The 23,507-nt window shown below is 48.1% G+C and overlaps 1 protein-coding gene across 13 annotated transcripts in view; it reads left to right on the top strand.

The window, feature by feature from the left end:
- The window catches only part of ARHGEF2 (Rho/Rac guanine nucleotide exchange factor 2), a 191,642-nt gene that overhangs the window by 165,910 nt on the left and 2,225 nt on the right, over nucleotides 1-23,507 (top strand). For 7 of the 13 annotated variants that reach the window (XM_087881242.1, XM_087881241.1, XM_087881246.1 and 4 more), the window contains 13 exons: nucleotides 1,925-2,050; nucleotides 3,562-3,679; nucleotides 6,834-7,085; nucleotides 8,860-8,936; nucleotides 10,292-10,461; nucleotides 12,062-12,129; nucleotides 12,226-12,420; nucleotides 14,434-14,538; nucleotides 17,217-17,284; nucleotides 17,945-17,986; nucleotides 18,111-18,161; nucleotides 20,112-20,522; nucleotides 22,401-22,593. In XM_087881242.1, coding sequence (XP_087737368.1) covers nucleotides 1,925-2,050; nucleotides 3,562-3,679; nucleotides 6,834-7,085; nucleotides 8,860-8,936; nucleotides 10,292-10,461; nucleotides 12,062-12,129; nucleotides 12,226-12,420; nucleotides 14,434-14,538; nucleotides 17,217-17,284; nucleotides 17,945-17,986; nucleotides 18,111-18,161; nucleotides 20,112-20,522; nucleotides 22,401-22,593 — 1,876 coding nt within the window. The remainder of the gene's footprint in view (nucleotides 1-1,924; nucleotides 2,051-3,561; nucleotides 3,680-6,833; nucleotides 7,086-8,859; nucleotides 8,937-10,291; nucleotides 10,462-12,061; nucleotides 12,130-12,225; nucleotides 12,421-14,433; nucleotides 14,539-17,216; nucleotides 17,285-17,944; nucleotides 17,987-18,110; nucleotides 18,162-20,111; nucleotides 20,523-22,400; nucleotides 22,594-23,507) is intronic. The other 6 variants (XM_087881244.1, XM_087881243.1, XM_087881247.1 and 3 more) reach the window with 1 other exon arrangement.

Genomic DNA, 23,507 nt, shown 5'->3' with positions numbered 1-23,507 from the left:
GCATCCCGTTTTTGCAAAAAATGGGCCCATTTTTTGCAAAAACGGGATGCGCAGAGAGTTTGGGAGGCCTGCAGAGTGCTCCTGGGGGCCGGGGAGGGCAAAAACTATTTTTTTTTTCTTGTTTTCCTCTTCGAAATCTTGGTGCATCTTATACTTGGATGCGTCTTATAGTCCGAAAAATACGGTATTTGTTTATATCCTGCCTGTGTTATTATTTTATAAACAAGGCGGCAAACGTATCTAATAGAGGTAGTCCTTGACTTACGACAGTTTGTTTAGTGACTGACGGCTATTTTTCACACTTACCAACGCTGCAGGATCCACATCGTCATGTGATCAAAATTCAGACGTTTGGCAATTGACCCGCATTTATGATGGTTGCAGTATCCTGGGATCATGTGATTCCCTTTTGCGGCCTTCTGACAAGCAAAATCAACGGGGAAGTCAGATTCCCTTAACAATTGTGTTACAATTGAACAAGGGCAGCATCCCTTTAACCACTGTGGCAAGAAAGGTCGTAAAACGGGGCAAAACTCAATCAATGTCTCAACATAGCAACAGAAAGTTTGGGAATAATTGTGTCCGTAAGTCAAGGACTACCTGTACTCCTTCCTCCTTTTATTTTCCCTAAAACAACAATCCTGTGAAATGAGTTGGGTGGAGAGATGGTGACCGGCTCCAGGTCACCCAGCCAGCTTTCATGTGTAAAGCAGAACTAGAACTCACGGTCTCCTGGTAATTGTCCCCAAATCACCCAGCCAGCTTTTGTGCCTAAGGCAGAACTAGAACTCACCATCTCCTGGTAATTGGCTCCAAATCACCCAGCCAACTTTCATGTCTAAGGCAGAACTAGAACTCACCGTCTCCTGGTAATTATCCCCAAATCACCCAGGCAGCTTTCATGCCTAAAGCAGAACTAGAACTCACCGTCTCCTGGTAATTGTCCCCAAATCACCCAGCCAACTTTCATGCCTAAGACAGAACTAGAACTTACCGTCTCCTGGTAATTGGCCCCAAATCACCCAGCCAACTTTCATGCCTAAGGCAGAACTAGAACTCACTGTCTCCTGATAATTGGCCTCAAATCACCCAGGCAGTTTTCATGTCTAAGACAGAACTAGAACTCACCGTCTCCTGGTAATTATCCCCAAATCACCCAGGCAGCTTTCATGCCTAAGGCAGAACTAGAACTCACCGTCTCCTGGTAATTGGCCTCAAATCACCCAGCCAGCTTTCATGCCTAAGACAGAACTAGAACTCACCATCTCCTGGTAATTGGCCTCAAATCACCCAGCCAGCTTTCATGCCTAAAACAAAACTAGAACTCACCGTCTCCTGGTAATTGGCCTCAAATCACCCAGGCAGTTTTCATGCCTAAGACAGAACTAGAACTCACCGTCTCCTGGTAATTGGCCTCAAATCACCCAGGCAGTTTTCATGCCTAAGACAGAACTAGAACTCACCATCTCCTGGTAATTGGCCCCAAATCACCCAGCCAACTTTCATGCCTAAGACAGAACTAGAACTCACCATCTCCTGCTAATTGGCCCCAAATCACCCAGCCAACTTTCATGCCTAAGACAGAACTAGAACTCACCGTCTCCTGGTAATTGGCCTCAAATCACCCAGGCAGCTTTCATGCCTAAGACAGAACTAGAACTCACCATCTCCTGGTAATTGGCCCCAAATCACCCAGCCAACTTTCATGCCTAAGACAGAACTAGAACTCACCATCTCCTGCTAATTGGCCCCAAATCACCCAGCCAACTTTCATGCCTAAGACAGAACTAGAACTCACCGTCTCCTGGTAATTGGCCTCAAATCACCCAGGCAGCTTTCATGCCTAAGACAGAACTAGAACTCACCATCTCCTGGTTTCTAGTTTGTTGACTTTACCACTAGACTAAGCAATCCTGCCTTCCAGTTTTCAGGCCCCGCTGCCGAGCAGATGAAGAAGGCCTACTCAGAGTTCTGCAGCCACCACACCAAAGCCGTCAAGCTTTACAAAGAGCTCTTCACTCGGGACAAGCGGTTCCAGCAATTCATCCGGGTAAGATCTTTCCCCGTTTCTCCCGCACTCCTTTCCTTCTCCCCAGCTTGTTTCTGCGGCGGCCTTCAGGGGTCTCAAACCAGAGGAACCCTCGCGCATCCTCTCCTATCTGGCAGCAGCTTTTTTTTTACCTGCCTGCCAGCCTGCTTGACAAATCACCTTCAAATCTGAAGACGTCTCCGTGGTCGTGTGGCCGGCATGACTCAACGCCAAAGCCGCACGGAAAACGCTGTTCCCTTCCCACCAAAGGTGGTCCCTATTTTTCTACTTGCATTTTTTTACGTGCTTTCGAACTGCTAGGTTGGCAGAAGCTGGGACAAATCACGGGAGCTCACCCCGTTACGCGGCACTAGGGATTCGAACCGCTGAACTGCCGACCTTTCGATCGACAAGCTCAGCGTCTTAGCCACTGCACCACCGCGTCCCTATAAAAGTATACTTTATGGAAGCTTAAATTGGTTGCAGAAGTAGCAAAGCTGAATCTGAGGTTTTCCCGTGGAAACAACACAAAGTAAAAATTTTGCTCTTTCCTCCCGGCCATTCCCCCAGTTATCTGCAAATGTCCAATCAGGTGCTTAGGAAACAGGTTCTCGGTTCCCAGCTCTTCATACCAATGGTGGACCTTGGCTGGCTGCAGCTTCCCACAAAGCTCAGCTAGGCTTCCATCCCCCCCTTCTTCCTTACAGCCCAATCTTCCCCCCCAACCCCGTTGCTAATGTCAAGCTTTCAGCTCAGGAAGCTTGAATAGCAGAGAGGCAGCCATGACAGCATCTCTTCGTGACCAAAATTCCAGTCCCACTTGAGGGCTACCTGTAGTCATACGCACAACCTTTTCAGGGTTTGTGTATTTCCTCATTTTATAGCCGTGGCCGAAGCTTTGGGGTTCAGATTTGGCATGAGATGTTGTTCTGCCCCAGCTCCGCATTTCCAAGGATATTGACACACACCAACGGTCCTTATCAAATTTATTAAGTAGCAAGAATAAACCAAAGTCTGGCAAAAGTAGGCAACCAGCCCAGAAAACAAGATACGATAAGACTTTTCCAAAAATGCTCTGATGATAATTACAAGTTGTTTCCAGCAAGAAACTTACTAACAGCGTGTGACTTAAATAGGCTAAGGGAGTGGCCAATTATCCTCAAGCCTTACTCTCAAGTAGACCTCCTCCTCCTGAGTAGCCACTCCTGCCTTTTGGCAGCTCTGCGTGCCCGAGCATTGAGGACTTCGCTCTCTCCACTGGAAGGAGCCTCTGGAGGTTCTGAAGGCCCTGGCTGAGTCTCTGCCTCTGGCATCACATCCTCTTCAGCCTCCTCGCTGTCCGACGCGAGCGCCGACTGCGCGGGCTGCTGGCGCAACACCACACCAGCCTCCTCTTCATCGGGATCAGCCACGATCCGCGCAGGCTGCTGGCGGGCCACAACAGATGTGTGGATGAGATGTGTATAGAGATGTGTGCTGCATATCTTGTGGAGGTGTTCCGGATAATCATCCTTCTGCTTCAATGTTTCCAGAAATTGTCACGCTCATCGGTGCTTCGGCGGCATGGGATGCAAGAATGCATTCTCCTCGTCACTCAGCGCATCACCAAATACCCGGGGCTCATCGATCGAATCCTGCAAAACTCCAAAGGTACGAGAGAGAGAGAGGGAGGGAGGGAGGGAGGGAGAGAGAGAGAGAGAGAGAGAGAGAGAGAGAGAGAGAGAGAGAGAGAGACCTTTTAGTGTCTTGTTATTTTTTTAAAAAAAAAATTTCATCAACAGTTAATAGCTAAGACATCAATTTTTGCAAATTTGTAGTACGGGCTGTTTTCATCGCCTAAGAAATGTATTTCTAGTACTTAAAGCAGGGGTGAAATCCAGCAGGTTCTGACAGGTTCTGGAGAACCGGTAGCGGAAATTTTGAGTAGTTTGGAGAACTGGCAAATACCACCTCTGGCTGGCCCCAGAGTGGGGAGGGAATGGGGATTTTGCAGTATCCTTTCCCCTGGAGTGGGGAGGGAATGGGGATTTTACAGTATCCTTTCCCCTGGAGTGGGGAGGGAATGGGGATTTTACAGTATCTTTCCCCCAGGAGTGGGGAGGGAATGGGGATTTTGCAGTATCCTTCCCCTGAAGTGAGGGTGGGAATGGAGAATTTGCAGAATCCTTCCCTTGCCATGCCCACCAAGCCACGCCCACAGAACTGATAGTAAAAAAATTTAGATTTCACCACTGACTTAAAGGATGGAATATGTACAGTACATATGCGTTTGTGTGTATATATATAACATACATACAATATGTCACAGAAGTGAGTACACCCCCTCACATTCTGTAAATATTTAAGTACATCTTTTCATGTGAGAGCACTGAAGAAATGACACTCGGCTACAAGGTAAAGTAGTGAGTATACATTATCACTTAGGGGGTATAGTACTCCCTTTTGTTGCCAGCAGTTTAGACACGAATGGCTGTGTGTTGTGTTATTTTGAGGGGACAGCACATTTATACTGTTACACAAGCTGTATACTCACACTACTTTACCTTGTAGGCAAGTGTCATTTCTTCAGTGTTGTCGCATGAAAAGATATACTTAAATATTTACAAAACGTGAGGGGGTGTACTCACTTCTGTGACAGACTGTTTACGTGTGTGTGCGTGTAGTATATTGTGCGTATGTATGTGTGTGTGTGTGTGTGTGTATACAGGTTAAGTTAAACACTACACTAATCTTCAAATCCCTCTGTTAATCCCTCTGATATTGTACTTGGCACAAAGAAAGTCCACAAACGGTTTCCAGCCTCTTATAAAGCTGTCTAGTCCATTATCTCTGATCAAAGCAGTTCATTTCGCCAAAATCCATTCTTCAACTGTCGGCATCCCTTTTTCTTTCCGGTGCTTGGCAAGTCCAATCCTCGCAGCCGTCACCGTGTGAAGGAATAGCACCGCCCCCCCCCCAAAAAATTGGTTTTCAATTAGCTTGTCCATCTCTCATAGCTAAAAAAAAAAAAAAAGCTTCGGATTTCATTCGTATTTCTATCTGAAACATTTTCTGCACTGTCTTTGTTACGTTTCCCCAGTATGTTTTCACGTATATGCAAGACCACCACATAGAATAGACCAGTGATGGCTAACCTTTTTGCCATCACGTGCCAAAAGCAGAGGGAGCAGGGCGGGGGTCGCGCATGCGCGTGCCCATACCCATAATTCAATGCGCCCTGCCCCTCCGCACATGCACGCGTGACCCCCCCCCACGTTCCCCCCACTTATGGCACGGTGGGCCGGGTAGGCCCATTTTTTGCCCTCCCCAGGCTCCAGAGGCTTTCTAGGAGCCTGGGAAGGGCGAAAATGGCCTTCCCCATTCCCCTCAGGGCCCTCCAGAGGCTGGAAACAGCCCTTTTGCCAACTTCCAGTGGGACCGGAAGTCAGGAAAACGGGCCATTTCCAGCCTCCGGAGGGCCTCCAGAGGGGTGGGGAAGGCCGTTTTCACCCTCCCCAGGCTCCTAGAAAGCCTCTGGAGCCTGGGGAGAGCAAAAAACGGGCCTGCCCCCTCCCTGGAGGCCCTCCGGAGGCCGGAAACAGCCTGTTTTCCAACTTCCAGTGGGCCCAAAAGGCCTGAAAATCAGTTGCATGCGCGCACTGGAGCTGAGGTAGGGCAACGCTCGCGGATAGACTTAGGCTAACTTTATTGTCACTTTGGATGTACACTAATCGGCAGACATTAAAATGCTATTTCGTTGCATAACAGCTCTCAAAGGATCTCCCCCTCCAGCACGCACTACGCAAGCATGACAAAATAAAATTGAACGAATTAATGAATAAATGCAAAAATTATGCATATGCCCACATGTATTTTATGAACACAGAGAAACAACATGGTTTAGTTTGGACGTAAACATGTACATGGCGAGAGAAACGAATCTTGCACGTTTACCAGCCGCAGGGCATCGGGAACAAAGCTGTTACGGAATCTGGAATTTCTGCTAGAAACATTTCAGGGGGAGCAACAGACACAGAGCCTAAAGTGGGTGTGTGGAGTAAAATAAACCTGGATTTTAGGAATCTCCCAGCCTTATTTCTAATGAGTTTACTAAGGGGGGGTGGGGGGTGGAATCTCTTGCTATGAAAGCCGTGCGTCTGTCTGTTCTTCTGGGCTGAGCAGTTGCCTCTGAATCAGGGGTGAAATGCTCCCGGTTCGGACCAGATCGCCCGATCCGGTAGCGATGGCGGCGGGTGATCCGGAGAACTGGTAACAAAAATCCCTGCCCGCCCCCCCCACCATGCCCAGCTAAGCCGCACGATCATCAGAGGCTTTTTTTTTTTTTACTTTTAAAAGCCTTTTTTCTACAACCTCTTCCGATGAAAAAATGTTTTTAAAAGTAAAAAAAAAAAAAAAAAAGCCTCCGATGATGATCGCGCGGCTTAGCTGGGATCGTCAGAGGCTTTTCAAAGCATTTTTTTCTGCAACCTCTTGGCCGAAGAGGTGGTTAAAAAAAAATGCTTTGAAAAGTCTCTGACGATCCCAGCTGAGTTGCATGATCGGCAGAGAGGCTTTTCAAAGCATTAGAAAAAATGCTTTGAAAAGTTTTTTTAAAAAAAGAAAAGTTGACCACGCCCATCCAGTCACAATACCCCACCACCTCCAAGCCACTCCCCCAGAACTGGTAGTAACAAATTTTACATTTCACCCCTGCTCCGAATTGCCTGCAAATTTGGTTTCCCTTCCGTTCTTTTCCCAGACTCTCAGTGAATCCGCTAATGTTCTCTTTTCCCCCTCATCCCTCGTCCCCCCCCTCATCTCCCAGGGAACGAAGTGGATCAGAAAGACCTGAGCACAGCCCTCTCTCTGGTCAAAGACCTGATCTCCACCGTCGACCAGGAAGTGCACAATCAGGAGAAAAACGCGCGGATGCAGGAAATCTACGCCCGGTTGGACGGGAGGACCAAGGCCCACCTGCCCCGGGAGCGGGGGCCCTTCAGCAAGGAGGAGATGCTGCGGCGGAAACTGATCCATGACGGCTCCATGCTCTGGAAGACCCCCGCGGGGCGCTTCAAAGGTGCGACGGCGTTCTTTCTTTCTCAAATGGCAGGAAAGCCCCCCCACCCACTCATCTCTTCCATGGTTTAACTTCCGAACGAAGGAGAGCCAGGTTCTGCAAACAGATCAAGCGAATTAATGCACGTAGTCCTCGACTTAACGACCACGATGGAGCCCCACAATTTCTGTTGTCAAGTGAGACATTTGTTAGGTGAATTTTGCCCCATTTTTTGCGACCTTCTTTGCCACAGTTGTTAAGTGAATCACTGCAGTTGATAAGTCAGCAACCTGATTGTTAAGCGAATCACTGCAGTTGATAAGTCAGCAACCTGGTTGTTAAGCGAATCACTGCAGTTGATAAGTCAATAACCTGAAGACTTGGACCTGAAGACTTGGCTGTTCAAGCAAATAGGCTGACTCTGATTCTGGGTTTTATTATTTATTATTTATTAGTTAATTTGGTTTAAAATGGGATTTTGTTGTACATGTTTTTAACTTGTGTTCGCCACCCTGAGTCCTTCTGGAGAAGGGTGGCATATAAATACATGAAATAAATAAATAAATAAGTAAATAAATAACCTGGTTGTTAAGCGAATCACTGCCGTTGATGAGTCAGTAACCTGGTTGTTAAGTGAATCCGGCTTCCCCATTGACTTTGCTTGCCAGAAGGTCGCAAAAAGGGATCATATGACCCCGGGACATTGCAACCGTCATAAATACGAGTCGGTTGCCAAACGTCTGAATTTTGATCACGTGATCATGAGGATGCTGCAAAGGTCGTAACTCTGAAAAATGGTCATCGGTCACATTTTTCAATGTTGGGTCTTTCAAAGGTCACTAAACGAACTGTTGTAAGTCGAGGACTACCTGTAGTCATTCTTGCAAGCCAGTCCCTAAGCCCTCCTTTCTGGACCAAGGAGATATTATGGGTTAGAATCTGTAGGGCTGTTTCATGCTGTGAAGCTATTCTCTCTCTCCGTATTTATGGTGAAACATGGAATAATCTTTGCCACTGTAGTTTATTCCTTCGTACTTCTATTCCTACCCTGCCTTTTCTTTATGCAAATCAAGGAGATGTGCAGAAGGTCTTCAGCTATACAGCACAGGTAGTCCTCAATTTACGACCCAGAATTTATGTGGCTAAGTGAGAAGTTTGCTAAGTGAGTTCTGCCCCGTTTTACGACTTTTCCTGCCACCGTTGTTAAGTGAATCCCTGCAGTTCTTAAATTAGTCACCCTGTCGTTAAGCGAATCTGGCTTCCCCCATTGAACTTTGCTTGTTAGAAGGTCACAAAAGGGGCTCACATGACCCCGGGACACTATAACCGTCAAAAACACGAGTCAGTGGCCAAGCATCCGAATTTCGATGACCTGATTAAGGAGATGCTGCAGAAGTCATAAGTCTGAAAAATGGTCACTTCTTTTTCAGTGCCATTGTAACGTTGTGAATGGTCACTAAATGAACTGTCGTAAGTCGAGGACCACCTGTAAACCAAAGTTTACCCCAACCTTCCCGGCTTTGCAGACCGTTGGGGGAGGAAGGAGGGGATGATCCTGCCCATTCAGCGGCGGGCAAGCGTGCACACACACGCAACTCCGTGTGTGCGAGTAGCAGACACGCATGCATGCCACTCGTGCAAATGGAGCACTCTCGCGCAAGTGGGGATGCACGCTTCCGCGGCCCAGTTCCCAATGGCTCAAGGCTCGGTAGTGGGCCCCCGACCGAAGGATTGAGGACGCCTGCAGTAAACTGTTCCTCTCCCCGTGGTCCCTTTTCCTCTTTCTCCCATGCAGATGTCTTGGTGGTTTTGATGACAGATGTTCTCATCTTCCTGCAAGAGAAGGACCAAAAGTATATTTTCCCCACCCTGGTAAGTGCCCTTTTTATTTCTCCATCACCTTTTTCTGTGATGAGATACCCGAGGCGCAAAATGGGTGCCCCTTGGCACAGGGCCGTGGCTGTCTTTAGGACCCCTTAGAGCAGTGTTTCTCAAGCTTGGTAGCTTGAAGATGGGTGGACTTCAACTCCCAGAATCCCCCAGCCAGCAGCGCTGCTGGCTGGGGGATTCTGGGAGTTGAAGTCCACCCATCTTCAAGCTTCCAAGGTTGAGAAACACTGCCTTAGAGGCATTTGGTGCTCTGACCTAGGCTTCCCCAGCAGCACGAAGCCGAGTCCTCGTCCCGATAAACCCCTTTTTATTTAATTTATAGTGACTTCCTTTCCAGCAAAGTCTTTCCTCTCCTATAGTCTTTCAAGATAGTTCACCATTACCGACCTTTATCAGGCTTGGCAAGTAGCCAGGCCGATATCTTTCAGACACCAAGAATACAGGAATGAACTAATTGTCTCCTGCAAACTCCACTCCCCTTTCGCTCCTCTTTTATTCCCTCTGGGAGGGGCCCTTCACCGTCCACCTGTGGCTTTACTCCTGAGTCGACCCTTGTTCTTTAGCTGTTCCCTTAGCCTGGTAACTCTGCGCATGTGCACACCAGGAACAGGCTCCAGCTGTTCTTCTGCCTCACTGATGTCTAACTCTCAAGGCAGCTGACAACTGTCAGACGGCCCTGGCCTCATCTCTGCCTCCGACTCAGAGCCCTCCCCAGGCTCGAGGACTGGCCCCTGTTCCTCCCCAACCTCCCCACTGTCTGAATCCGCCACCAGATCCGCTGGCCGCTGGCGGGCCACAACATTTGGGTCCAGCAATAGATCTTGTCGGATCTGGGATTGTCTGTGCTTGCAAAAGTTACAAATGTTCTTCTACATCGTGATTGATGTGAAGAAGCTAAGGAGGGTCAGACTCAGTTAGTTTTTGGACGGAGGACCACCAGGAAATCACAGAGCTGTTGACCCTGGAGAAGAATTTTTTTTTTTTTAAATTTGATTTATATGCCGCCCTTCTCCGGAGACTCAGGGCGGCTTACAGTGCGTTAAGCAATAGCCTTCATACTTTTGTATATTTATACAAAGTCAGCTTATTGCCCCCACAAACTGGGTCCTCATTTCACCTACCTTAGAAAGGATGGAAGGCTGAGTCGACCTTGAGCCTTGGAGAGATTCAAACCAGTAGAAATTGCAGGCAGCTGTGTTAATAACAGGGTGCGTAGACCACTGTACTATCAAGGCTCAATGACATTCATACAGTGAATTTTCCTACATAGCATTTCATGATCATAGCTATCTGTCTGTCTACGAGTGGAGAGTCTGAATGTGTTCCTTTCCTTTCAGGACAAGCCAGCAGTCATCTCCATCCAGAACCTGATTGTCCGTGATATTGCCAACCAGGAGAAAGGCATGTTCCTGATCAGCAACACTCCACCCGAGATGTACGAGGTTCACGCTGCATCGCGTGATGACCGGAACACCTGGATGAAGGTCATCCAGCAGAGTGTCAAGCTGTGAGTGTGTCTGTTTGGGGGGGTGGAGAGAATCTTGGCTCGGGCAGGTCGTCTTTGCTCCCAGCCTTCCCTAGGTCTGGCAGTGGGACAGGCAGCCACACCGGCACCTCTTGTAAGGCCAGGAGTTGAAGCCACTTCCAGTGACTGGCAGGCTTTGCTAAAGGACTACTCTGAGCATGCTCTAGTTCGATGTTGGCTTAGGGCCGTGCTCTTAAGATTCTTCTATTCCAGCAAGCTGGCCTGGCCTAGTTTTCTCCCCTGTTTTAAAATTCTTTTACGTCGAAATTTTAATTTGTTTTAAATTATTGGGATTTTTTTAATTGTCCTGGGCTAAATTATTTAATCTGGTTTTAATTATATTTTTTAACTTTTGTATTTATGTATTTTATTTTGTGCCTGTTCACCGCCCTGAGTCCTTCAGGAGTAGGGCGGTATATAAATCTAATTAAAAAAAAAAAAAGAAGGCGAACCTATGGCACGTGTGCCACAGGTGGCACGTGGAGCCATATCAGTGGGCACGCCAGCTCAGCTGATTTTCAGGCCTTCTGGGCCCACCAGAAGTAGGGAAACAGGCTGTTTACTGCCTCCGGAGGACCTCGGGGGTGGGGGGGAAAGGCCTGTTTTTCGCTCTCCCCAGGCTCCAGAGCCTTTCTAGGAGCCTGGGGAGGGCGAAAACAGCCTTCCGGTCCTGCCAGAAGTCAGCTAACGGGATGTTTCCGGCCTCCGGAGGCCCTCCAGGGGAGATGGGGAAGGCCGTTTTTAACCCTCCCCAGGCTCCTAGAAAGGCTCTGGAGCCAGGGGAGGGTGAAAAATGGGCCCACCGTGCCATCGCATGCCAAAATTGGAGGGTGGCATGCGCATGTACAAGGGAGCAGGGCGCATAGAATTATGGGTGTGGGCACGTGTGCGCATGACACCCCCTCGCGCTCCCCCGCTTTTGGCACGCGATGGCAAAAAGGTTAGCCATCGCTGGCTTAGGGTGTGATGTGAACCCAGCCAGTTGCGGCTTACAAAGCATGGTGCACAGTGGTCAACTGGCAAAGCATCCCTGGCCTGCTCTCGAGTTGCCATAGGCCAAGCGGGGCTGGGAAACCAGCGAAACTGCACAGCAGCCAAAGACAGATGCACATTCCAAGATCCTCCCTGGATGCCTTCTAGTCCAGCTGTCCGGTCTCTTCTTAAAAAACTTCCAGCGATGTCTTTCTCACTGTTGGGAAATTTCTCCGTAGTTCTAGTTCCAGTTTGAACTATTATAAGTCGAGGACCACCTGTACCAGAGTTGGAAGGGACTTAGAGGTCTTCTAGTCCAGCTCCCTGCTCAAACAGGAGACCCTGCTCTCCTTGTCTTCAGAATAGTAGAATTGGAAGGGACCTTAGAGATCTTCTAGTCCATCTCCAGCTCAAGCAGGAGACCCTGGACCATTTCAGTCTGAATTGAGCTGGAAGGGACCTTGGAGGTCTTCTAGTCCAGCCCCCTGTTCAAACAGGAGACCCTTGTACCATTTCAGACAAGTGTCTAGTCTCTTCTTAAAAAAAACACTCGTCCTTTATGTCCCAAATGGTTAACCTGATGTCCTTTCTGCTTGCCTCTCCTCTGCAGCTGTCCTGACCGGGCTGACTTCCCCTTCATTGAGACCGAGAGCGAAGCCTCTCTCAGGAAGCTGAAGGGTAAGGTCATTCCCAGCTTCCCCGAGCAAAGTTTGCCTTTCCCTCCTCCACCTTCCGGCAGCCACCTTCGCTTCCTTCCTTCCTTCCTTCCCATAGATAAGATTCAGCAGTGCGACCAGGAGATTGGGGCGCTTCTCAGGGAGAAAACGGAACTCTTCGCCGACCTCGTGGCTCTTCAGAGCGGCAGGGAAGACAGCCCTTCGCCCTGGGGGAACCCCCGCACTCTCTTCCGCACCGAGTCCTCGGAGTCCCTGCATGGCGAGAAGCTGATCCAGGAAGCCATCAGAGAAGGTACCGTTCTCTCCCCACGCCAGACCGCTGCAAGGGAGAGACCGTTTTTGAAGAATCAGGAGTCGGCAACCTTAAACACTCAAAGAGCCACAAAGATCCTAACAGGAAGCCCCCATTCAATTCTGGAGCTGACCGGAAGTTCGGTTCCCCCCCACCATAGAGTCTCTTCCTAGCGCGGTATCCTTTTTCCTCTGCTGACCGGAAGTCCGGTTCCCCCACCATAGAGTCTCCTCCTAGTGCGGTATCCTTTTTCCTCTACCTGTCCTAACTGAAAGCCCTATCAATTGTGGAACCGGCCGGCGATAGGGAGCCGCAGCAGAGGGATGAAAAGAGCCACATGCAGCTCCAGAGCCACAGGTTGCTGATTCCTGCTCTAGATCAAGATGGTTACAGAGACTTATTTATTTATTTATTTATTTAATTTGTATACCGCCCTTCTCCCGGAAGGGACTCACTGATCCCACCCACCCCCCCTCCAACAGAGATGGGCTCCAAAAGTTAAAACGTCTTGCAGGAAGAGAGAGCAGGTGTCAGCAGCAGTTCTGGCTAACAGACTTCGCAGAAGTACCCAAAGGAGCTTTCAAAAGAGTTGGAGAAAAAAGGAAGGAAGCAGTTAAGGATGCCCGAATAATTTATTAAGTGCCAAATGCAAACAAAGCTTAGTGGCCTGAATTTCACATTAGAAACTGAAACATTTGAAACTTATTCAAAGAACACCAGTTCATTCATTCTTCCTTCGGGACCTCCTAAAGTGTATGAATAAGTTTTGGGGAAACCGGTTTTTCCTCTCCTAAGCCCGGTGTCAAGTTTCCATCAATCCCCAGGACTCTCCGAGGAAATCCCAAAATAAGTCCTGGGTCTGTCCCAAAGATGCTTTTTTCAAAAAAAAAAAAAAAGAGAGAGAGAGAGAAAACCCCAACAATTGGATTTTCTTGGTATTTTTTTTTCTTCGAAAATGTTTTGCTTCTGATCCGAGAAGCTTCAGTTGCCCTTTGGAAAAAGCATCTTTGGGACAACATGATCAGGGATTGGCAGCCTTAAACACTCAAAGAGCCACAAAGGTCCTAACCAGAAGCCCCCCCCTCCCCCCAACCAGAACTGGAAGTCCAGTTCCTCCACCATAGAGTCTCCTCCTAGCGTGGAATCCTTTTTCCTCTACCTGTCCTAACTGAAAATCCTATCAATTGTGCAGCTGACCGGCAACAGGGAGCCGCAGCAGAGAGATGAAAAGAGCCACATGTGGCTCCAGAGCCGCAGGTTGCCGACCCCTGACCTGGATGATTGAGAATCTCCGTAAAATCCTAGGTCTCTTTTCTGCTTTTCTGTCCCATCTTCTGATAACAGAATTTTTTTTGGGGGGGGGGGGCGGGGTCCATTGCAATGCCAGCCCTCCAGAGTAGTCTTGGGACCGGAGACAGGACTTGGCAAAATCCTAACACAGGCCTGTGTTGGCGAGACTCAGATTGCAATTGCAATTTTGGTTACTTCCAATTAGAGCGAATGTTAGTTCTTTTCTTTGATTGAAGTAAGGAATGTGGCACATTTTTTGAGTCGCTCTTGGCGTGGATCTGAACCACACCTGAAAAGCACTCCGCATCTTGTACCTCCGATTTGCATCTCATTGACAGATTCCCAAAGGTTTGGGGATTGGGAAGCAACATTGGGAATGTTGTAAAGCAATGGCGATAGCCCTTAGACTTATATACCGCTTCTCAGTGCTTTTACAGCCCTCTCTAAGCAGTTGACAGAGTCAGCCTCTTGCCCCCAACAATCTGGCTCCTCATTTTACCCACCTCGGAAGGACGAGCCTGGTGAGATTCGAACCGCCAAATTGCAATCAGCCGGCAGTCAGCAGAAGTAGCTTGCAGTACTGCACTCTAACCACTGCTCCATCATGACTCATATATATATCATATATATAAAACCACATGTTATTACAGAACAAGAACAAGAATATCTGTCTGTTAAATATGTGTGTGTGTTTTCTGTTTCTCTTCACCAACAAATCCCCAGTGGAAGTTTTGAAAGATCTCGTCGCGGGACCCACCTGGGACCCAGAGCAGAACCACATGCAGATTCCCAGCAGCTGCTCCAGCCCAAACCCCAGTAACACCGCAAGTAAGAAAAAAAAAAACCTTTCTTCTTCAGCCCCCACAGCTTCCTCCTGGGTCTAGGACAGGGGTCTGCAACCTTAAACACTCAAAAGAGCCATTTGGGCCCGTTTCCCACAGAAAAGAAAACACCGGGAGTCACAAAAACCCTTCCGGTGCCTGACTATTTCTTGAGCGGCCACAAAATTAGCATATGTAGTTGAATTAAATGTTCTGTTTTCTTCTGAAACTTTTCTTGGATTTATCCATGGTTGGCCTACCGGGGTTTGAAAAGCTCAATAAATCGCTTGTCGCACATTGGCGGTTGTGACGCATATTTTGAGTGACGGAGCCGCAGCAGAGGGGTGAAAGAGCCACATGCGGCTCCAGAGTCGCAGGTTGCTGACTCCTGGTCTAGGACAACTCGCCACGGCCAACTCACTGGGCCAAGTTTCCACAGCCAGCTCATCCCAGGACAATTTGCTACGGCCAACTAGCCACAGGACAAATTGCTGTGGGACAGAAGTTACACGGTGAAATAGAATCATTAAAGAAAGGATACCATTGGTAGAGGTCGGGGAGAACTAAATGAAATGTGGCTGACAAAAATTTAAATAATTTTTAAAATTATTTTGAATAATTAAATAAAACGGTTGAATTTCCCTGCGGCAAATAGGCCGCGGCATATTGCCCCTGTAATGGCCTGTCAGTCGCCAGCCAGAGGAGGAGGCGGCGTGGGAGTCAAGGTCAGCATCAGGGCAACCTGAGAGCTCCGAGGGGGAAGAGGGAATGGAGCTGGGGGAGAGAGAGAGACAGAGGCGGAGCCAGGGCCGTCCGTCAGCCCTCCGATGGAGAGGCAACAGCCCCCAGGTCTGGAGTGGCTGATGAGGAAGAGGGGGAACAGCTGGGCCCAGTGCCTGATGCATGGATGCGCAGAAGGCAGAAGAGAGGAGAGCAGTGGAAATCTATGGGCCGGTCCCTGGGATGGAAGAGCCACTGCTGCTAGCAAGGCCCCACCTTAGCTCTGGGGATAAAAGGCAGGGGCTGGAGATGAATAGATGTGGCAGACAACTATTCATCTCCCTGCTGGACGGACTTGTTAGCCTGCGGTGAGAGAGAAAATTTTTGCCGGGGCTGCCGGCGCTCCTAATTAAAGGAATCTTTTGAGTTCACTTCAGAGGGTTTGTCGTCTTTGGGGAGCTGGCTCAGAACAGTCCCATGGTAAGTTGGCCATGGCGAATTGGCAGCAAGTGAGTTGGCCGCAGCAAGTTGGCTGTGGCACATTGTCCCATTCCATTCTCCTTTGCATCTTCTCACCCTGAAGTCCACCCGCAGAATGTCCCTGAAATTTCACTGCAGGCTGCTCTTCTATAGTACTGATTCTTGATGAACGTATCTTGTCTTTTATGTACTCCGAGAGCCTATGCACCAAGACAAATTCCTTGTGTGTCCAATCACACTTGGCCAATAAAGAATTCTATTCTATTCTATTCTATTCTATTCTATTCTATTCTATTCTATTCTATTCTATTCCCATTCCATATTTTCTATTCTATTCTATTCTATTCTATTCTATTCTATTCTATTCTATTCTATTCTATTCTATTCTATTCTATTCTATTCTGTGTTCCGTTCCGTTCCGTTCCATTTCATATTTTCTACCGGTATTCTATTCTATTCTATTCTATTCTATTCTATTCTATTCTATTCTATTCTATTCTATTCTATTCTATTCTATTCTATTCTATTCCTATTTCTATTCCATTCCATATTTTCTATTCTATTCTATTCTATTCTATTCTATTCTATTCTATTCTATTCTATTCTATTCTATTCTATTCTATTCCCATTCCATATTTTCTATTCTATTCTATTCTATTCTATTCTATTCTATTCTATTCTATTCTATTCTATTCTATTCTATTCCTATTTCTATTCCATTCCATATTTTCTATTCTATTCTATTCTATTCTATTCTATTCTATTCTATTCTATTCTATTCTATTCTATTCCTATTTCTATTCCATTCCATATTTTCTATTCTATTCTATTCTATTCTATTCTATTCTATTCTATTCTATTCTATTCTATTCTATTCTATTCCCATTCCATATTTTCTATTCTATTCTATTCTATTCTATTCTATTCTATTCTATTCTATTCTATTCTATTCTATTCTATTCTGTGTTCCGTTCCGTTCCGTTCCATTTCATATTTTCTACCGGTATTCTATTCTATTCTATTCTATTCTATTCTATTCTATTCTATTCTATTCTATTCTATTCTATTCTATTCTATTCCTATTTCTATTCCATTCCATATTTTCTATTCTATTCTATTCTATTCTATTCTATTCTATTCTATTCTATTCTATTCTATTCTATTCTATTCTATTCTATTCTATTCTATTCTATTCTATTCTACTGTGGTCAGAGGTTTTGTGCTAGGTGCCGACCCAGGCATTTGGGTTAATTTACTTACCTGTGGCTCAAATAACCATGTTGCTGGAAGTCTCGGAAAAGTCTCAAATGACTTTTCCGATTTATCTGTGAGGATGGGTGCGATAGTGGATAGAAGTAGAGGACAAAATTGAAGGGTTTTCTGGGGAAAATTGATCACTCTTTATTTTAGCGTTCAAATCACTGTTTAAGATGTTTTGCATTCGCTTTCTGGGAGCTAAAACCCTCTCCCCTTCTCTTCCTACAGACGGGGTGTCTGGAAATATGAACGATGCTCTTGAGTTTACCAGAGTCGAAGCCGATTCAAACCATCGGGTGAGTTTTGGGAAGCAGCCGGACAGCTGATGAGCCCTTTCCCTGTTTCGGGGCTGCAGCCGGGCTTGGCAGCTGCCTTCATTGGAGAACTCCTAGGTCTGTTGCCCAGAGTTCAGCCACTTGGGGAGTGGGCAGAACCTTCCACTGGCCACGTTTTTATTTGCCACGTGCAGAAGGCAAATAAAAGTTCTTTTTAAAGAAAGCCAATTTTACAAAAATAAAATTCATAGGGAAACTGGGTTTTTCCCCCCCCAAGGAAGCTGATGGAAATCTCACCCCTTGAAATTCCTTTAGAAATGCTTTCTCCCAGCTTGGCTTCGGGGTAGTTGGGGAAAAAAAAGGCTTATTGCTAGGAAAATTTGGGGCTTGTGCTAAAGACCACGGTGCTTGTGCGAAAGTCACTCCTGAGACGTTCGGCAGCTTTCTGTGGCCTGGCTGGGATGACTGGGAAATTGGGGGGCAGGGGAGATCCAGCAGGAAGGAGGACCTGTCCTTGGGCCCATCAGAAACCGGAGAGGAGATCCTCACTCTTCCTGGGTGGGGGGCGGGGGTGTCGGCCACCCTTCTGTTTTGAGCTGGCCCAGATTCAGATCCCTTGCTGAGCTTTCAGTCGATTTTGGCACTGTGGCCTCTGATGTGGTCGATGCCTTCTTCCCTTAGGATGGAAACGGCAACCAGTTGCAGGCCAAAGGAGTGCAGGAGGTGAGTTGAAAGCATAGCCTGAGAGAAGGAGGGGATGATGGGGTGCTTTTGCTCTGGAGTGGGATGCAGGAGGGAGCTTGATCTGGCCAGACTTAACGCAGCCTCCTTCTTCTCCAATCTCCAGGAGATGCTCCAGCGCCTCAAGAGCCTCTATTCTCTACTCCATGGATTGCAGGTTAGACCCGCCACTCTTAAAGGGTTATTAAACTTACCGTATTTTTCAGAGTATAAGATGCACCTTATTTTTTTGGGAGGAAAATAAGAAAAAAGCTGATTAGTGGGTGGATTCGCCTCCTGGAATACCCCCAATTAGCTGTTTCCAGAGGTGAATTTTAGCAACAGGTTCCTTGGTTGTGAGCTCTGTGCCTTGCTTTTTTCTCTGCCTCTGAAACTTCTGAAACTCTGTTTCAGAAAAAACTTTTTTTTTCCTGCCTCTGAAAGCCTCCAAAACAGCTTCAGAAAAAAAAAAAAGGGCTTTTTTTTCTGAAGCTCTGTGTGGAGGCTTTTTTTCTGAAGCTTCTTTCAGAGGCTTTTATTCTGAAGGACTATCTGTACTCTGTTCAGTCTCCTTTCTTTGGTATTGGTATGTAGATCAACCTCTTCAGATCTGTTGGTTATTGTGCCATTCTCCAGATTTGTTAGCATAGTTTGGTTAGAAACTTTACTGATTCTTCTTTTGGTGCTTGCCATGTTATTTTAGATAAAAGCCTTTCAGAGGCTTTTTTTCTGAAGCTTCTTTCAGAGGCTTCTTTCAGCCTCTGAAGTCTCCATTTGGGAGGCTGGGTGGGGCTACATTCAGAGTATATGACGCACCCAGATTTTCACCTTCTTTTTTTGGGGGGAAAAGGTGCGTGTCATACTCCGAAAAATGCGGTACATTAAATTAATGGAATGCTGTTGAGATGATGATTCTCCCTTTAACCCTATCAAAAGCTGTGCCCTGGGCTTACCTGGGGCCAACGACTCTGAACTGGTGCTCATGCCAAGAAGAGCAGCTGACATGGCTGCCTCTCTCCAATCCAAGCTTCATGAGCTGACAGCCTGACATGAGCAACGGGGTTTTGTGGGGGGGGGGGAAGGATTGGATTCTAAGGAAGAAGGGGGGGATGGAAGCCCAGCTGAGCTTTGTGAGAAGCCCCAGCCAGCCAAGGTCAGCTAAGGATATGCAGAGCTGGGAACCGAGCGCCTGTTTCCTAAAACCAGAGTTCCCCAACTTTTCTGGCTTTGCAGACTGGGGGAGGGGGAGGGATGGTTTGTGCAAGCATGCACGCGTGCCTGTTGCTCGCACAAATGGAGCGTACGCAGATGGCGCTCACCCGCTGCTCGCACAAGTGAGGATGTGCAGGCACTCGCCGGCCGTTTCCACAGCCCAGTTTGCAAACCCTTCACGGCCACAGCCTTCCGTCCTTCTGAGGACGCAGATTATAAGATCCTGGTGGCGCAGTGGACTAAGTGCTGTTAAAGTAGCACTTAGCTGCCAGCTGCCTGCAATTACTGCGAGTTCAAATCTCACCAGGCTCAAGGTTGACTCAGCCTTCCATCCTTCCGAGGTAGGTAAAATGAGGACCCGGATTGTGGGGGCAATAAGCTGACTTTGTATAAAAAAAGAACACCGCTTGGGGTGGGGCCTGAAAGCCCTACTAAGCAGGTCTATACAAAAGTATGAAGGCTATTGCTTAACGCTTTGTAAGCCGCCCTGAGTCTCCGGAGAAGGGCGGCATATAAATCAAACTAATAAATAAATAAAATAAATTGTTGGGGGCAATACACTGATTCTGTAAATGGCTTAAAGAGGGCCGTGAAGCACTGTGAAGCGGTATATAAGTGCTATTGCTATCATTTAGGAAACAGACCCTCAATTCGCGCCTTCTCCATCTCTGCATTCTTTTTAACTGACCTTGTGCTGGATTGGTGCGACTCACTTTCTGGGCCGGGCCCAAACACCACCCCGCTCCCCACATCCACCCACATTACAATTCTTTTCCCCCACCACCACCATTGCTAGTGTCAGGCTGGCGAGATGCGATGCGAAGCTAGAAGCAGAACGGCAGCCATGGCAGTAAAGCACAACTGGTTGCGGAGGGGAGAGAAGCTGCCTGCTGCCCTTTTCCTCTTTCTCCCTCAGGGCGTCGTAGCGCATCAGGACTCCCTACTGGCCTTCCAGGCGCCTGAGGCCGGGGAACGGCGGGAACGGCTGAGCCGCAGCAACTCCTGCAAAGAGGCTCCCTCGGCCGACCAGCAAAGCACGGAGCTCTCACTCTTGCAGAAGCAGCATGCCCTCTTGCAGCAGGAGCTGAACCGCTGCCGGCAGCTGGGCCAGGAGAAGGCCCAGGAAATGGCTGTCCTGGAAGCCCGGCTGCGGGAGAGCGAGGGGGAAAGACAGCGGCTGGAGCGAGAGGCGGACGAGGCCCGGAGGCAGTTGGCCGCTGGCCCCCGGCTGACCATGGAAGCCGTCTGGATTCGGAAAGGAACTGAGCCCCGGAGGCGCAGTTTGCCTGCCGGAGATGCTTTGTACCAAAGTTTCACCCCTCCTCCAGTGAGTTCATCGGGATTGGTGCCAAAGGTTTGGGGGGGAAAAAACCTTCCTCCTGTCCAAGAGGCTGGTGTGGGCTGCATTTGGTCTTCTTCAGCTCCTCCAGGGTTTTCCAGCCAGGGAGCTGTGATCTGCTGCCAACTGCATTCTAGCTGAAGCCCCCCAATGCGGGTTCTGCCCCTAAGGCCCGGCTATGGTGGTGCATGTTAATTTCAGTAGTGGGTTGTTACCGGTTCTCCCCGGTTCTTGCGAACCGGTAGTGGAAATTTTGAGTAGTTCGGAGAACCGGTAAATACCACCTCTGCCTGGCCCCGCCCACAATCTATTCGCTGCCTCCCGAGTCCCAGCTGATTGGCTAGAAGGAAAAAATCAGGGCTCACTTGACAAAGAAGAGGGGAAAAAAACAAGACACTGTCGCTTTAAATTGGGAAGCCAAGAAGCCTCCCAACTCATCGGCTAGAACCGATCCACTCCTTGCAAACCGCTCGGTGGTGGTAGATTGGCAATTGAGGCCAAGCTGCTTGAAAGCGGCTTCCGATGCTCTCGGTAGTGGCAGAGCGGCAAAAAATTGTTTAAATGCTTGCCACGGCGGCGCTTCAAAGGGCCGCCCTACAGCTGATCAGTGGTAAAAGGCAGTGTGGTGGTAGACCAGTGCGCTCCAAAAACAAATGGGTAGACCAGTATGGCTCTGCAAGCAGTTAAAAGCCTGGTAGACCAGTACCTCTGCTAAATCCTAAAGAATTGTTTGTCACATGACCATCAAACCACGCCCACAAAATAAACCACGCCCACAGAACTGGTAGTAAAAAAATTTAGAACCCACCCCTGGTTAATTTATTGCGCTTACATTCTTTCTGTCAGATTCTTCTTAAATCTGCCTTCGAAAAAGAGACCCCACTGGGAATGTCAAGGCAGCTAGAAGTGTGGAGTTCTTTAAAAAAAAAAGACTAATAGATTAAGAGAGTTGGAAGGGACCTGGTAGGTCATCTAGTCCACCCCCCCCCCAAGCAGGAGACTCTACACCATTTTCTGACAGATGGCAGCTCAGTCTCTTCTTGAAAGCCTCCAGGGATGAAGCTCCCACAACTTCCGAAGGCAACTTCTTGCCACCAGAAGTTGTGGGTGCTCCAACATTGCAGGTGTTTAAGGGTATATAGGGTTTTCTGCTTGAGCAGGAGGTTGGACTAGAAGACCTCCATGGTCCCTTCCGACTCTATTCTGATTGAGGGAAGCTTTTGAAGGCCCTTCAACCAGATGGTCCTTCTCAGACGCAGAGGGGTGGGAATGCATTTTAGCAACTGAATCTCTTCCTTGGGATGCTTAACTCAGACCAGGGTGAAATGCTACCGGTTTGCTCCGGTTCGGAAAAACAGGTAGTGATCAAAACTACTGGTTCGGGTGAAATGGTAGTAAAAAAATGCTTTAAAAAGGTTTTTTAAAAAAAAGGTTCCGATGATCGCGCGGCATAGCTGTGATTGTTGGAACCTTTTTTTAAACTTTTTAAAAGCATTTTTTACTACCTATTCGCCCGAACCAGTAGGTAAAAAAATGCTTTAAAAAAGTAAAAAAAAAAGGTTAAAGGATCAGATGGCACAGCTGATTGTCAATCTGATTGTCAGCTGATTATCAATCAGCTGTGCTGCGCGATCGTGGGAACCTTTTTTTTTTTACTTTTTTAAAGCATTTTTTTACTACCAGTTCCAGAGAATAGGTAGTGAAAAAATGCTTTGAAAAAAGTAAAAAAAAAAAAAAAAGTTGGCCACGCCCATCCAGTCACATGACACACACCCCCACCAAGCCACACCCACAGAACCAGTAGCAACAAATTTTACATTTCACCACTGACTCAGACTCTTCTTGCCCCCTTTTTCTTCTCAACAGCAGAACCGAGTCGGAGAGCCCCTCTCGCCCGGCTGCCATTCCCTGCACCGGACCTTCCCCAGTGGCCAGCGGGATGAGGTGGCCTTCGCTGGCCTCCCTGGTCGACTGCAGGAGGAAGCAGAGGAACACCTGCAGGTGCTGATGGAGGAGGAGGGCCTGGGCAACTCCCGCTCTCCCCCATCCAGCCCCAGAGGTGAGTTGGAGCACCTACCGTGAGGCTGGCCTGAACAGTCGCCCCTCTTAACCCAGCCAGGCAAAGCCAGATACAGGTAGTCCTCGACTTACAACAGCTCATTTACTGACCGTTCAAAGTTACAACGGCACTGGGGGGAAAAAAGCGACTTAGGACTCTTTTTTTCCACACTTAACGACCATCGTTGCATCCCCATCACGGTCACGCGATCAGAATTCAGAAGCTTGGCAACTGGTTCACATTTACGATTGTTGCAGTGTCCTGGGAGTGTTACGTGATCCCCTTTAACAACCTTCCGACAGGCAAAGTCCATGGGAAAAGCTCAGATTCAGTGAACGACCGGGTTACGTATTTAACAAATGCAATGATTCCCTTAACAAACGGTGGCCAGAAAAGTGGTAAAACGGGGCAAGGCTCAGTTAACCAATGTTAACTCCCTCAGCAACATAAATGTTGGGCTTGGTTGTGGTCGTAACTCAGGGACCACCTTTGTCATGCTCTGCTGCGGGCCCCAGCCGAGAATCTCCAGGAGGCAGCCAGGTGCCACTTGGTCCCCTTAGCCAGGCACTTGGAGCCTTGTCTTCCTGCCCCTCCCCACTCCCCAGGTGAGTCCTGTTATCCTAGTGGAGTAGAGTCACTTTGGATACTGAGATGGGGAGTGGGCAGGGGTGGGATTCAAAAATTTTAGCAACTGGTTCTTTGCCTGGTTGCTGGGTGGGCATGGCCAGGGTGGACGTCACCTACGTGGCCTCCTGTACCATGGCTGAGGAGGCATTTTTAACCTCCCCAGGCTCCGGAGGCTTTCTTTGAGCCTCCGGGAGGGTGAAAACATCCTCCCCCGGGATCCGGAAGCCCACCAGAGGCCGGAAATGGGCCCATTTCCGGACTTCCGGGAGGCCTATTTTATGCCCTCT

The sequence above is a fragment of the Pantherophis guttatus genome, chromosome 18, assembly GCF_059756535.1.
Source record: "Pantherophis guttatus breed Tessera chromosome 18, ASM5975653v1, whole genome shotgun sequence".
Classification (NCBI taxonomy): domain Eukaryota; kingdom Metazoa; phylum Chordata; class Lepidosauria; order Squamata; family Colubridae; genus Pantherophis; species Pantherophis guttatus.
This window is presented reverse-complemented; position numbering and strand designations above follow the sequence as displayed.